Below are 16303 nucleotides of genomic sequence, written 5' to 3'. Positions count from 1 at the left end.
ATTAATTTACATGTAATACTCGCTATGTTGTGTATCTGGTTATGTGCCCATGTGGGCGTTTCTATGTTGGTGAGTCCACTAGACGGATCCGGGATCGGATAACAGAACACAAAAGCAATTTTAGATGCAAGGTACTCACAGCCCCTGTGGCCCATCATTTCCTGGCAGCAGGACATCAAATTAACCAACTCCATTTTCAAGTTATTGAACAGGTTAAAACCCCTAGTAGAGGAGGTAATAGGGATCTATTACTCAAACAATGTGAGACCTATTGGTTCTTTAAATAAGATACACTGGAGCCTAGGGGGATGAACAGGGAGATCAATTGGGCTGCTTTTTATTAATTATGTTCCTAATGTGACAGTTTATGGATAAAATGTTAATTTGCTTGACAAGAGTGTAAATATTTTTAATTGTCATCTTATATTCGCCTCTTTAACTTTATCTGTAATGGATGGTATTGTATTATTGTTCTTCTGGTTTTTAAGATTTTCTTATATGCTTGACAGTCAGGGTTATAATCTTGATATTAACTTTCTCTGTGAATGAAATCACAAGACAAAGGCACCTCCTAGTGTGATACAGTCTATACAAAATGGATAATTTGGATAACAAATGGATACTCACAAATGGAGCAGCACCCAATTGTGCTCAGTCAGGCCTACTGAGAACTTAGTGTCCCAGCTCACTGTCACAGCGGTAATGCCGGTCTCTCCAATATCCTAAATCAATACAATAAGCTCAGACTCTCAATTATGGTTAAAAATTCCACAATGTAATGGTATACATAAAAAACAGAGGTCAACCAAATGACTCTGAAATTAAAATCACAGAATGCTACGCATTTCTCAGACCCCTGTCTGTTTCATCAGGCTTCTGTTCACTAAAAGAGAGTTCTGGCTTAAATACAACAAACAACCAATCCCTATCCTCTATTGGTTAACACACCTCCCAGGTGTACAAGTGCATAATTGATCCAATTAGTAGTTATGGGAATGTGGCCAACCAATCCCTAACCATCTAACACAATTTCAAACTCTAATACACAATCTTTGTTTATAAACATTCAGTTGCAACTTTGTTTATAAACATTCAGTCACAGCTTTGTGTACCTTGATGGAAATATTATATCAACATTACATATGGTATCACTGGACTTATATACCTCTATTTTACTCCCAAACATAAAACATTAAACCTAAGAGGACCTGTTATTATAAGCAGCTGTGCCTACAACCACTCTATATATAGACTGATGTGAATCTTTCAATTGATAGTGGGATAAATATGCACAACACATCAGTGGATTTATTGCATCAACATATAGTGTTCTGTACCACGATGTAAGTATAGTGTACTAAAATAGAGAATATATTTTCCTTAGCTAATCTATTAGTATAGCGTATTTTAAATAAAAAATAAAAAAAAGGAAAGATCCTGTAGCTATCTATGCATCAATGTGTTTATTCATGGAGCTGTTAAAATATGTGTTACACTCTGTGTTACAGTCTGTTTGCTATCCAAATTATAGTTTAATAAAAGGAGGAGATCCTGTATTATGCTCCTACGCTAAGTCAGTGCGCAATTGCCTAACTATCCAATCATTAATGTGTGTGTTAATGAAACTGTTGATATATGTATTACACTCAATGTTCGTAAAAGATCATTCTATAAATACCTTAATGTTCGATAGGGGTTTCTTATAAGCCTACTTCAAATAACATGAAAATACAAACGGAATAGCTTCCGTTAACAACGTTAACGGAAGCAATTCCGTTTGTATTTTCATGTTATTTGATAACCAACAATTTACATCATATTTTCAGCATTTCTAATCACCGCAAAACTGCCACATTTGAAAGAAAACAGGTCCAAGCACCTTAGGGGTTAATGGTGGTTAGTGGGTTTTTAGTGTTAGGGGTTTATTATTATTGAGGGTCTGGCAGTTTAGGGGTTAAACATAATAAGGGTACAGTAGATTGTGCGATAGTATCACTTTATACCAGCTATAAAAAAGCATATTATCATGTACATCTGGTGATATAATGGTAAATTTGATTAGCTGCTAATTATTGAGTCTTATTATTAATACTGGATGCACTTATATAGCTGCCAACAACAAACAAGTGTTAGATTTAATACCAAATCAAACAATACAGATGGTGCAAGGACTAGAACAAAGTAACGCACCTCACACAATCAGTATCACTAGACTTGTACTCAGCCCCTAGTCATTAGTTTAGATAAGTGACAGCATTTGTATCTTATGAAAAACATTCCAGCCCTTGTCTGATGGTTAGAAAATTTGTTTTATAGAAATTCAGGATTATAGAAAAAATGAACTCCCCCCCCCCCCAACACAGCAGCATTCACTGGCTGAGCACTGCTGGGGAATATCACATTATACCAGAGTCAGGTCACAATGACTTCCACCACAGCTCATCTGGCCCGGGGTGTGTATTTCCAACTTTCTGCCTGTGTCTCTGCTTGTTCTCAGTAACAATCCCCCCCCCCCCCCCCGCACACAGCAGCATTTACTGGCTAATCAGAGAGGTGCTGTGGGGTATGTGACATTATACCAGCATCAGGTCAAAGTGACTCCCGTTACTGACTCATACAGCCCTATACATATTTCCTACTTGCTGTCTATGTCTTTGTATGTTCTCAGTAACATTTTCTTAGCTCTGTCAGTAAAAGTGTGTGACAGAACCAGTCACTGAATGAGTTGTGTGTGTTTCAGGTGCCTATAAAGTGTGATGATGTTGCTGTGTATTTCTCTATGGAGGAGTGGGAGTATATAGAGGGACACAAGGAGCTTTACAAGGACGTCATGATGGAGACTCACCAAGCACTAAGGATTATGGAGATCCCAGGAAATGAGAGCTCAGGTAACGCTGTGTAGTAATAAATATCTCACTCAGGAAATGCACAAACACTACTGACGTGACTGACACAGAGCAAATCTACAGTGAATCCATCATGTGTAAGCTAATGAACTGCCTGATTATAAACATTTTGTACAGAAGTGTGAGGCAAAAAAAGTTAGTCAGGAACATTAGAGTGATTCATTAATGTTTACAAAGATGCTTATTTCCTTCCTAACGCCTAGATTACGAGTTTTGCGGTAAGAGGGGTGCGTTGCTAACAGTTTATTCTCACAGCTTACTTCCATACAGCGCTGGTATTATGGGTTTTTACAAACCCGGCGTTAACAGGCAAGAAGTCAGCGTAGAGCAAAATTGAGCTCTACACTGCACTCCAATACCAGCGCTGCTTAAGTCAGCGGTGAGCTGGTTGTACGTGCTTGTGCACGATTTCCCCATAGACATCAATGGGGAGAGCGTAAATCTCAGTAACGCAGCCCCATTGATTCCTATGGGGAAACACATTTTATGTCTACACCTAACACCCTAACATGAACCCCAAGTCTAAACACCCCTAATCTTACACTTATTAACTCCTAATCTGCTGCCCCCGACATCGCCAACACCTACATTATACTTATTAACCCCTAATCTGCCGCTCCGGACATTGCCGCCACCTACATTATACTTATGAACCCCTAATCTGCTGCCCCCTACATCGCCGACACCTACATTATATTTATTAACCCCTAATCTGCTGTCCCTAACATCGCCGCCACCTACCTACATTTATTAACCCCTAATCTACCGTCCCCAACATTTCCGCCACTATTCTAAATTTATTAACCCCTAAACCTAAGTCTAATTCTAACCCTAACACCCACTTACTTAAATATAATTTAAATAAATCTAAATAAAATTACTATCATTAAATAAATTATTCCTATTTAAAACTAAATATTTACCTATAAAATAAACCCTAAGCTAGCTACAATATGACTAATAGTTACATTGTATCTAGCTTAGGTTTTATTTTTATTTTACAGGCAAGTTTGTATTTATTTTAACTAGGTAGAATAGTTACTAAAGTTATTAACTATTTAATAACTACCTAGTTAAAATAAATACAAATTTACCTGTAAAATAAAACCTAACCTAAGTTACACTAACACCTAACACTACACTACAATTAAATAAATTACCTAAATTAAATACAATTAAATAAATCAAATACAATTAGCTAAATTACAACCCCCCCCACAAAATTACAGAAAATAAAAAACAAATTACAAGATCTTTAAACTGATTACACCTAATCTAAGATCCCTATCAAAATAAAAAATCCCCCCCCAAAATAAAAAATACCCTAGCCTAAACTAAACTATCAATAGCCCTTAAAAGGGCCTTTTGCGGGGCATTGCCCCAAAGAAATCAGCTCTTTTACCTGAAAAAGAAATACAAACAACCCCCCAACAGTAAAACCCACCACCCACAGAACTAACCCCCCAAATAAAACAGTAACTAAAAAAAACCTAATCTCCCCATTGCCCTGAAATGGGCATTTGGATGGGCTTTGCCCTTAAAAGGGCATTTAGCTCTATTGCTGCCCAAAGCCCTAACCTAAAAATAAAACCCACCCAATACACCCTTAAAAAATCCAAACACTTACCCCCGAAGATTCACTTACCGGGAGAAGTCTTCATCTAAGCGACAAGATGTCCTCAAGGAAGCCGGCAGAAGTGGTCCTCCAGACGGGCAGTAGTGGTCCTCCAGACGGGCAGAAGTCTTCATCCAGACGGCATCTTCTATCTTCATCCTTCCGACGCGGAGCGGCTCCATCTTCAAGACATTTGGCGCGGAGCATCCTCTTCTTCTGACGTCTTCTTGCTAAATGAAGGTACCTTAAGTGACGTCAACCAAGATGGCGTCCCTTAGATTCCGATTGGCTGATAGAATTCTATCAGCCAATCGGAATTAAGGTTGAAAAAATCCTATTGGCTGATGCAATCAGCCAATAGGATTGAACTTCAACCCTACTGGCTGATCCAATCAGCCAATAGGATTGAGCTTGCATTCTATTGGCTGATTGCATCAGCCAATAGGATTTTTTCAACCTTAATTCCGTCACTTAAACGTACCTTCATTCAGCAAGAAGACGTCGGAAGAATAGGATGCTCCGCGCCGGATGCTCTGCGCCGGATGTCTTGAAGATGGAGCCGCTCCGCATCGGAAGGATGAAGATAGAAGATGCTGTCTGGATGAAAACTTCTGCCCATCTGGAGGACCACTTCTCCCGGCATCCTTGAGTCCTTGAGGACATCTTGCCGCTTGGATGAAGACTTCTCCCGGTAAGTGAATCTTCGGGGGTTATTGTTAGGATTTTTTAAGAGTGTATTGGGTGGGTTTTATTTTTAGGTTAGGGCTTTGGGCAGCAATAGAGCTAAATGCCCTTTTAAGGGCAACGCCCATACAAATGCCCTTTTCAGGGCAATGGGGAGCTTAGTTTTTTTTAGTTAGGCTTTTATTTGGGGGGTAGGTTGTGTGGGTGGTGGGTTTTACTGTTGGGGGGGTTGTTTGTATTTCTTTTTCAGGTAAAAGAGCTGATTTCTTTGGGGTTTTTCTTAGTTTTTTTTTTTTATTTTTTTATTTTGATAGGGCTCTTAGATTAGGTGTAATTAGTTTAAAGATCTTGTCATTTGTTTTTTATTTTCTGTAATTTAGTGGGGGTTTTTTTGTAATTTAGCTAATTTTATTTAATTTATTTAATTGTATTTCATTTAGGTAATTTATTTAATTGTAGGGTTAGGTTAGGTGTTAGTGTAACTTAGGTTAGGTTTTATTTTACAGGTAAATTTGTATTTATTTTAGCTAGGTAGTTATTAAATATTTAATAACTATTCTACCTAGTTAAAAAAATACAAACTTGCCTGTAAAATAAAAATAAAACCTAAGCTAGATACATTGTAACTATTAGTTATATTGTAGCTAGCTTAGGGTTTATTTTATAGGTAAGTATTTAGTTTTAAATAGGAATAATTTAGTTAATGATAGTAATTTTATTTAGATTTATTTTAATTATATTTAAGTTAGTGGGCGTTAGGGTTAGACTTAGGTTTAGGGGTTAATACATTTAGAATAGTGGCGGCGACGTTGGGGACGGCAGATTAGGGGTTAATAAGTATGATGTAGGTGGCGGCGATGTTAAGGGTGGCAGATTAGGGGTTAATAATATTTAACTAGTGTTTGCGAGGCGGGAGTGTGGCGGTTTAGGGGTTAATATGTTTATTCTAGTGGTGGCGATGTCCAGAGTGGCAGATAAGGGGTTAATAATTTTATTTTAGTGTTAGCGATGTGGGAAGGCCTCGATTTAGGGGTTAACAGGTAGTTTATGGGTGTTAGTGTACTTTTTAGCACTTTAGTTATGAGTTTTATGCTACAGCTTTGTACCATAAAACTCTTAACTACTGACTTTAAAATGCATTAGGAATCTTGAAGGTAGATGGTGAACCGCTCACTTTTTGGCCTCACAGGACAAACTCGTAATACCGGCGCTATGCAAGTCCCATTGAAAAAAGACTTTACGAAATTTACGTAAGTTGATTTGCTTTAAGGCCACAAAAGTGTGCGGTGCCCCTAAACCTGCAAGACTCGTAATAGCAGCGGTAGTAAAAAAGCAGCGTTAGGACTTGTTAACGCTGCTTTTTCAGCTTTCCGCAAAACTCGTAATCTAGCCGTAAGATAGGGAGAGTCCACAGCTTCATTCCTTACTGTTGGGAAATACTGAACCTGAATGCAAAGAAATAGAGGCACCTCCACGGTTATGCAATTAAGTCTTTTTATTCAAAGGAACAGCAGATGATAAATACTGTTCTACAGATCAAACAGCTTAGGTTGAGAGATCTTGGGTGATTCCCAGGGACCCACTGACGCGTTTCGGCTCGCTGGCCGTAATCGTAGTGTGGTCATTTAGCCTACCTCGGCTCTTTTTAAATGTACAGGCTGTCGCCTATTGGATAAAACCAAAACCTGGGAATTAACCCTTGACTCTCAATATGCTTAACCTATATTGGTTATATTCGTTTTTTTGCACTTTGCAACACTTCCAATTATTTCCTTCATAGGACAAAGCTATGATACATAGTATATATATTTACATGTATAATTTAGTCAAAATTTTAAAAAATATGTGCTTCTATATACAATCGTATTTACCGTTGATCATGACATTTATTTGAATTAAATTCCTATTTCTCCAACATTGGTGTGTCCGGTCCACGGCGTCATCCATAACTTGTGGGAATATTCTCCTCCCCAACAGGAAATGGCAAAGAGCACAGCAAAAGCTGTTCATATAGTCCCTCCCAGGCTCCGCCCCCCCAGTCATTCTCTTTGCCGCTCTGAACAAGTAGCATCTCCACGGAGATGGTGAAGAGTATGTGGTGTTTAGTTGTAGTTTTTTTTCTACTATCAAGAGTTTGTTATTTTAAAATAGTGCTGGTATGTACTATTTGCTCTGAAACAGAAAAAGATGAAGAGTTCTGTTTGTGAGAGGAGTATGATTTTAGCAGCAGTAACTAAAATCGATTGCTGTTCCCACACAGGACTGTTGAGATGAGATAACTTCAGTTGGGGGGAGCAGTTGGCAGACTTTTCATTAACAAGACTGTGTAATGCTGGAAGGCTGTCATTTTTCCCCTCATGGGGATCGGTAAGCCATTTTCTTAGTCTCAAATAGAATAAAGGGCTTAATATGGGCTATAAAACTGGTAGACACTTTTATGGGCTAGATCGATTTTTTTTATTTAGGCATTTTATACAGTTTGAAGTTGAAATTCACACTTTATAACTTTGAGGAACGTTTTTTTACGTCAGGCACTGGTTTAGACACCTTCTCAGTCAGGAAGGGCCTTCTCTGTAGTAGGCAGAGCCTCATTTTCGCGGCATTACTGCGCAGTTACTTTTGAGAGCAGTACATGCAGCTGCATGTGTGTGGGTCTGGAATTAGTTGAAAAGGTTCCTAGAAGGCTTCATTTGGTATCGTATACTCCCCTGGGTTTGGTGAAGTCGCAGCAAAGGCTGGGGCTGGGACTGTAAGGGGGTTAAAACTGTAAAAGGCTCCGGTTTCCACATTTTAAGGGTTAACAGCCTGAAATTTGGGGTGCAATGCTTTGAATGCTTTAAGACACTGTGGTGAAAATTTGGTTAAAATTGAACAATTCCTTCATAGTTTTTGACATATTCAGTAATAAAGTGTGCCCTGTTTAAAATTTAAAGAGACAGTAACGGTTTTGTTTTAAAACGGTTTTTGTACTTTATTGACAAGTTTAAGCCTGTTTAACATGTCTGTGCCTTCAGATAGACTATGTTCTGTGTGTATGGAATCCAAAGTGTCTCCACCTTCAAATATGTGTGATAATTGTGCCATAGCGTCCAAACAAAGTAAGGACAGTACTGCCACAGATAGTAAAGTTGCCCAAGATGATTCATCAGATGAAGGGAGTAGACATAGTTCTACATCATCTCCTTCTGTGTCTACACCAGTTTTGCCCACGCAGGAGACCCCTAGTACTTCTAGCGCGACAATGCTTGTTACTATGCAACAATTGACGGCAGTAATGGATAACTCCATAGCAAATATTTTATCCAAAATGCCTGCATTTCAGAGAAAGCGAGATTGCTCTGTTTTAAACACTGTAGAGCAGGAGGGCGCTGATGATAATTGCTCTGTCATACCCTCACACCAATCTGAAGTGGCTATGAGGGAGGTTTTGTCAGATGGGGAAATTTCTGATTCAGGAAGAATTTCTCAGCAGGCAGAACCTGATGTTGTGACATTTAAATTTAAATTAGAGCATCTCCGCGCACTGCTTAAGGAGGTGCTATCTACTCTGGATGATTGTGACAACCTGGTCATCCCAGAAAAATTGTGTAAGATGGACAAGTTCCTAGAGGTCCCAGTGCACCCCAACGCTTTTCCAATACCCAAGCGGGTGGCGGACATAGTGAATAAGGAGTGGGAGAAGCCTGGCATACCTTTTGTCCCTCCTCCTATATTTAAGAAATTATTTCCTATGGTCGACCCCAGAAAGGACTTATGGCAAACAGTCCCTAAGGTCGAGGGGGCAGTTTCTACACTAGTCAAACGCACGACCATTCCTATTGAGAACAATTGTGCTTTCAAAGATCCTATGGATAAAAAATTGGAGGGTTTGCTTAAAAAGATTTTTGTACAGCAAGGTTACCTCCTTCAACCTATTTCGTGTATTATTCCTCTCACTACAGCGGCGTGGTTCTGGTTCGAAGAACTAGAAAAGTCGCTCAGTAGAGAGACTCCGTATGAGGAGGTTATGGACAGAATTCACGCACTTAAGTTAGCTAATTCCTTTATTTTAGATGCCGCTTTGCAGTTAGCTAGATTAGCGGCGAAAAATTCAGGGTTTGCAATTGTGGCGCGCAGAGCGCTCTGGCTAAAGTCTTGGTCGGCGGATGTATCTTCCAAGACAAAATTGCTTAATATCCCTTTCAAAGGTAAGACCCTCTTTGGGCCAGAATTGAAAGAGATTATTTCAGATATCACTGGGGGAAAGGGCCATGCCCTCCCACAAGATAGGCCTTTCAAGGCTAAGAATAAGTCCAATTTTCGTTCCTTTCGCAATTTCAGGAACGGACCGGCCTCTAACTCTGCAGCCTCTAGACAAGAGGGTAATGCTTCCCAGACCAAACCAGCTTAGAAACCGATGCAAGGCTGGAACAAGGGTAAACAGGCCAAGAAACCTGCTGCTGCTACCAAAACAGCATGAAGGGGTAGCCCCCGATCCGGGACCGGATCTAGTAAGGGGCAGACTCTCTCTCTTTGCTCAGGCCTGGGCAAGAGATGTTCAGGATCCCTGGGCACTAGAAATAGTCTCTCAGGGTTATCTTCTAGAATTCAAGGAACTACCCCCAAGGGGAAGGTTCCACATCTCTCGTTTATCTTCAAACCAAATAAAGAGACAGGCATTCTTACATTGTGTAGAGGACCTGTTAAAAATGGGAGTGATACACCCAGTTCCAACTGTGGAACAAGGACTGGGGTTTTACTCAAATCTGTTTGTAGTTCCCAAAAAAGAGGGAACCTTCAGACCAATTCTGGATTTAAAGATTCTAAACAAATTTCTCAGAGTGCCATCGTTCAAAATGGAAACTATTCAAACGATTCTACCTACAATCCAGGAGGGTCAATTTATGACTACCGTGGATCTAAAGGATGCGTATCTACATATTCCTATCCACAAAGATCATCATCAGTTCCTAAGGTTCGCCTTTCTGGACAAACATTACCAGTTTGTGGCTCTCCCATTCGGGCTAGCCACTGCTCCAAGGATTTTCACAAAGGTACTCGGGTCCCTTCTAGCGGTTCTAAGACCAAGGGGCATTGCAGTGGCACCTTACTTGGACGACATTCTAATACAAGCGTCGTCTCTTTCAAAGGCAAAGGCTCACACAGACATCGTTCTGGCCTTTCTCAGATCTCACAGGTGGAAGGTGAACATAGAAAAAAGTTCCCTGTCTCCGTCAACAAGAGTTCCTTTCTTGGGGACAATAATAGATTCTTTAGAAATGAAGATTTTCCTGACAGATGTCAGAAAGTCAAAGCTTCTAAACGCTTGTCAAGTTCTTCACTCTGTTCTACGGCCTTCCATAGCTCAGTGCATGGAAGTAGTAGGGTTGATGGTTGCAGCAATGGACATAGTTCCTTTTGCGCGAATTCATCTAAGACCATTACAACTGTGCATGCTCAAACAGTGGAATGGGGACTATACAGACTTGTCTCCAGTGATTCAAGTAGATCAGAAGACCAGAGACTCACTCCGTTGGTGGCTGACCCAGGATCACCTGTCCCAGGGAATGAGCTTCCGCAGACCAGAGTGGGTCATCGTCGCGACCGACGCCAGTCTAGTGGGCTGGGGCGCGGTCTGGGATTCCCTGAAAGCTCAGGGTCTATGGTCCCGGGAAGAGTCTCTTCTCCCGATAAACATTCTGGAACTGAGAGCGATATTCAATACTCTCAGGGCTTGGCCTCAACTAGCAAAGGCCAGACAACATGACGACTGTTGCTTACATCAATCATCAGGGGGGAACAAGGAGTTCCCTGGCGATGAGAGAGGTGACCAAAATCATCAAATGGGCGGAGGATCACTCCTGCCACCTATCTGCTATCCACATCCCAGGAGTGGAGAACTGGGAAGCGGATTATCTGAGTCGTCAGACCTTCCATCCGGGGGAGTGGGAACTCCACCCGGAGGTATTTGCCCAATTGACCCAATTATGGGGCATTCCAGACATGGATCTGATGGCGTCTCGTCAGAATTTCAAGGTTCCTTGCTACGGGTCCAGATCCAGGGATCCCAAGGCGACTCTAGTGGATGCATTAGTGGCGCCTTGGACCTTCAACCTAGCTTATGCGTTTCCACCGTTCCCTCTCATTCCCAGGCTGGTAGCCAGGATCAAACAGGAGAAGGCCTCGGTGATTTTGATAGCTCCTGCGTGGCCACGCAGGACTTGGTATGCAGACCTGGTGAATATGTCATCGGCTCCACCATGGAAGCTACCTTTGAGACAGGATCTTCTAGTACAAGGTCCATTTGAACATCCAAATCTAGTTTCTCTCCAGCTGACGGCTTGGAAATTGAACGCTTGATGTTATCTAAGCGTGGGTTTTCGGATTCTGTGATAGATACTCTGGTACAAGCCAGAAAACCTGTGACTAGAAAGATTTACCATAAAATATGGAAAACATATATCTGTTGGTGTGAATCCAAGGGATTCTCATGGAGTAAGATTAAAATTCCTAGGATCCTTTTCTTTCTCCAAGAAGGTTTGGATAAGGGATTGTCAGCGAGTTCTCTAAAAGGACAGATTTCTGCTTTATCTGTCTTGTTACACAAACGACTGGCAGCTGTGCCAGATGTTCAAGCTTTTGTTCAGGCTTTGGTCAGGATCAAGCCTGTTTACAGACCTTTGACTCCTCCCTGAAGTCTAAATTTAGTTCTTTCAGTTCTTCAAGGAGTTCCGTTTGAACCCTTACACTCCATAGATATCAAGCTGTTATCTTGGAAAGTTCTGTTTTTGGTTGCTATTTCTTCTGCGAGAAGAGTTTCTGAATTATCTGCTCTGCAGTGTAATCCGCCCTATCTGGTGTTCCATTCAGATAAGGTTGTTTTGCGTACTAAACCTGGTTTCCTTCCAAAAGTTGTTTCCAACAAGAATATTAACCAGGAAATAGTTGTGCCTTCTTTGTGCCCGAATCCAGTTTCAAAGAAGGAACATTTGTTAAACAATTTAGATGTAGTCCGTGCTTTAAAGTTCTATTTAGAAGCAACAAAGGATTTCAGACAAACGTCTTCTCTGTTTGTCGTTTATTCTGGCAAGAGGAGAGGTCAAAAAGCTACTGCTACCTCTCTTTCCTTTTGGCTGAAAAGCATCATCCGATTGGCTTACGAGACTGCCGGACGGCAGCCTCCTGAACGAATCACAGCTCACTCTACCAGGGCTGTGGCTTCCTCATGGGCCTTCAAGAACGAGGCTTCTGTTGATCAGATATGTAAGACAGCGACTTGGTCTTCTCTGCACACTTTTGCCAAATTCTACAAATTTGATACTTTTGCTTCTTCGGAGGCTATTTTTGGGAGAAAGGTTTTGCAAGCCGTGGTGCCTTCTGTTTAGGTAACCTGATTGGCTCCCTCCCTTCATCCGTGTCCTAAAGCTTTGGTATTGGTTCCCACAAGTTATGGATGACGCCGTGGACCGGACACACCAATGTTGGAGAAAACAGAATTTATGCTTACCTGATAAATTACTTTCTCCAACGGTGTGTCCGGTCCACGGCCCGCCCTGGTTTTTTAATCAGGTTTGATAAATTTCTTTCTTTAACTACAGTCACCACGGCACCCTATAGTTTCTCCATTTTTTTTCTCCTGTCCGTCGGTCGAATGACTGGGGGGGGGCGGAGCCTGGGAGGGACTATATGGACAGCTTTTGCTGTGCTCTTTGCCATTTCCTGTTGGGGAGGAGAATATTCCCACAAGTTATGGATGACGCCGTGGACCGGACACACCGTTGGAGAAAGTAATTTATCAGGTAAGCATAAATTCTGTTTTATCCATTAATGGATTCCATTTTAAAGGGACACTTTCTAAGATTAATTCACAGTAATTACACAAATAAAATTGTCTTAAATTGTGTAAAAAAGACCTTTTCATCAAGTTAATTTCTAAACAATTATCTACTATATAAATAATAATATACAATCATATCTTTATGTGCGAAACTTTTTTCCAACAACAGTGCGCTTCACAAACATTTGTATAACTATAGACATTTCTCTGGATGCACAGACCCAGGACTACTGCCAAAAATTAATTAAATCATATTCAGAATTGAGTCCTTGTGGCATCCTAGTCCTTAGTCTGTGCATCCAGAAAACCTCTCTCTTGGCTAAGATTGAATCTCTATCGCCTCCTCTTGTACCTGATTTCACAGATTCAATAATAGTCCATCTCAAAGTATTGCTACTCTTATTATGATGGTTTTTAAAATGAAGCACCAGTGGAGTCGTCAATTTCCCTAACTTGATATTAGATAAGTGCTCTCTTATTCTGTATCTTACCTCTCGTGTAGTGAGTCCAGTGTACTATACCTCACAATCAATACATGTTAAGAGGTATATAGAATACGTGGCGCTACAATTTGTACAGCCTCTAAATTCAAAAGTTTCTCCTGTTACACAACTTCTAAAACCTTGTCTCCGTTCTAATTTCTCACATGCCTTACAATGTAGGTTACTGCATCTAAAAACCCCTGTGTGTTCTAACCATGAACTTCTTCTATTGGATTCTGATTTTAGTTGTGTAGGGGCTATTCGATTCCCTATAGATAGTCCTTTCCTAAAAGCAAACCTGCAGTTTTTAGGGTTAATGTCCTCTAGGCCATCGTCTGCCTTAAGTAAAGAAAGGTTATTTCTTATAATCTGACAAATCTGTTCATATTGGTTGCTGTATTTAGTAACAAATGTTACTATTTTATCTTCTCCCAATTTTTCCTTTTCAGACTTTTTCCTATAGTTTAGAAATTTTGACTTATCTTCATCATCAATTGATTTCCTTACCAAATCTATATCTCCTTGGTCATAACCTCTTTATCTCAATCTTTTATTGAGTTCTTCAGCCTGTTTAAGATAATTTTCTTTGTCTGTACAGTTTCTCTTTAATTTTATGTACTGACCTCTTATTACTGACTTAAAGACCCTTTGTGGGTGGTTGCTATGGGCATGTAGAATAGTGTTGCCCGATATGGGCTTTTTATATATTTCTACATCTATTTCTCCAACATAGGTGTGTCCGGTCCACGGCGTCATCCTTACTTGTGGGGATATTCTCTTCCCCAACAGGAAATGGCAAAGAGCCCAGCAAAGCTGGTCACATGATCCCTCCTAGGCTCCGCCTACCCCAGTCATTCTCTTTGCCGTTGTACAGGCAACATCTCCACGGAGATGGCTTAGAGTTTTTTAGTGTTTAACTGTAGTTTTTATTATTCAATCAAGAGTTTGTTATTTTAAAATAGTGCTGGTATGTACTATTTACTCAGAAACAGAAAAGAGATGAAGATTTCTGTTTGTATGAGGAAAATGATTTTAGCAACCGTTACTAAAATCCATGGCTGTTCCACACAGGACTGTTGAGAGGAATTAACTTCAGTTGGGGGAACAGTGAGCAGTCTCTTGCTGCTTGAGGTATGACACATTCTAACAAGACGATGTAATGCTGGAAGCTGTCATTTTCCCTATGGGATCCGGTAAGCCATGTTTATTAAGATAGTAAATAAGGGCTTCACAAGGGCTTATTAAGACTGTAGACTTTTTCTGGGCTAAATCGATTCATTATTAACACATATTTAGCCTTGAGGAATCATTTAATCTGGGTATTTTGATAAGTTTATATCGGCAGGCACTGTTTTAGACACCTTATTCTTTAGGGGCTTTCCCAAATCATAGGCAGAGCCTCATTTTCGCGCCGGTGTTGCGCACTTGTTTTTGAGAGGCATGACATGCAGTCGCATGTGTGAGGAGCTCTGATACATAGAAAAGACTTTCTGAAGGCGTCATTTGGTATCGTATTCCCCTTTGGGCTTGGTTGGGTCTCAGCAAAGCAGATACCAGGGACTGTAAAGGGGTTAAAGTTAAAAACGGCTTATTATTTTAAGGGTTAAAGCTTCCAAATTTGGTGTGCAATACTTTTAAGGCTTTAAGACACTGTGGTGAAATTTTGGTGAATTTTGAACAATTCCTTCATATTTTTTCGCAATTGCAGTAATAAAGTGTGTTCAGTTTAAAATTTAAAGTGACAGTAACGGTTTTATTTTAAAACGTTTTTTGTACTTTGTTATCAAGTTTATGCCTGTTTAACATGTCTGAACTACCAGATAGACTGTGTTCTGAATGTGGGGAAGCCAGAGTTCCTTCTCATTTAAATAAATGTGATTTATGTGACAATGACAATGATGCCCAAGATGATTCCTCAAGCGAGGGGAGTAAGCATGGTACTGCATCATTCCCTCCTTCGTCTACACGAGTCTTGCCCACTCAGGAGGCCCCTAGTACATCTAGCGCGCCAATACTGCTTACTATGCAACAATTAACGGCTGTAATGGATAATTCTGTCAAAAACATTTTAGCCAAAATGCACACTTATCAGCGTAAGCGCGACTGCTCTGTTTTAGATACTGAAGAGCATGACGACGCTGATAATAATGGTTCTGAAGGGCCCCTAAACCAGTCTGATGGGGCCAGGGAGGTTTTGTCTGAGGGAGAAATTACTGATTCAGGGAACATTTCTCAACAAGCTGAACCTGATGTGATTACGTTTAAATTTAAGTTGGAACATCTCCGCGCTCTGCTTAAGGAGGTATTATCCACTCTGGATGATTGTGACAATTTGGTCATCCCAGAGAAACTATGTAAAATGGACAAGTTCCTAGAGGTCCCGGGGCTCCCAGAAGCTTTTCCTATACCCAAGCGGGTGGCGGACATTGTAAATAAAGAATGGGAAAGGCCCGGTATTCCTTTCGTCCCTCCCCCCATATTTAAAAAATTGTTTCCTATGGTCGACCCCAGAAAGGACTTATGGCAGACAGTCCCCAAGGTCGAGGGAGCGGTTTCCACTTTAAACAAACGCACCACTATACCCATAGAAGATAGTTGTGCTTTCAAAGATCCTATGGATAAAAAATTAGAAGGTTTACTTAAAAAGATGTTTGTTCAGCAGGGTTACCTTCTACAACCAATTTCATGCATTGTCCCTGTCGCTACAGCCGCGTGTTTCTGGTTCGATGAGCTGGTAAAGGCGGTCGATAGTGATTCTCCTCCTTATGAGGAGATTATGGACAGAATCAATGCTCTCAAA

At 40.6% G+C, this 16303-nt stretch overlaps 1 protein-coding gene across 1 annotated transcript in view; it reads left to right on the top strand.

The window, feature by feature from the left end:
* Positions 1-16303, top strand: part of LOC128657979 (uncharacterized) — a 210180-nt gene that overhangs the window by 34849 nt on the left and 159028 nt on the right. Inside the window, exon 5 of the mRNA XM_053712419.1 lies at positions 2741-2888. Coding sequence (XP_053568394.1) covers positions 2741-2888 — 148 coding nt within the window. The remainder of the gene's footprint in view (positions 1-2740; positions 2889-16303) is intronic.

The sequence above is a fragment of the Bombina bombina genome, chromosome 4 (assembly GCF_027579735.1).
Source record: "Bombina bombina isolate aBomBom1 chromosome 4, aBomBom1.pri, whole genome shotgun sequence".
Lineage (NCBI taxonomy): Eukaryota > Metazoa > Chordata > Amphibia > Anura > Bombinatoridae > Bombina > Bombina bombina.
Note: the sequence above shows the minus strand (reverse complement) of the source record. Positions and strands in the feature narration are given on the sequence as shown.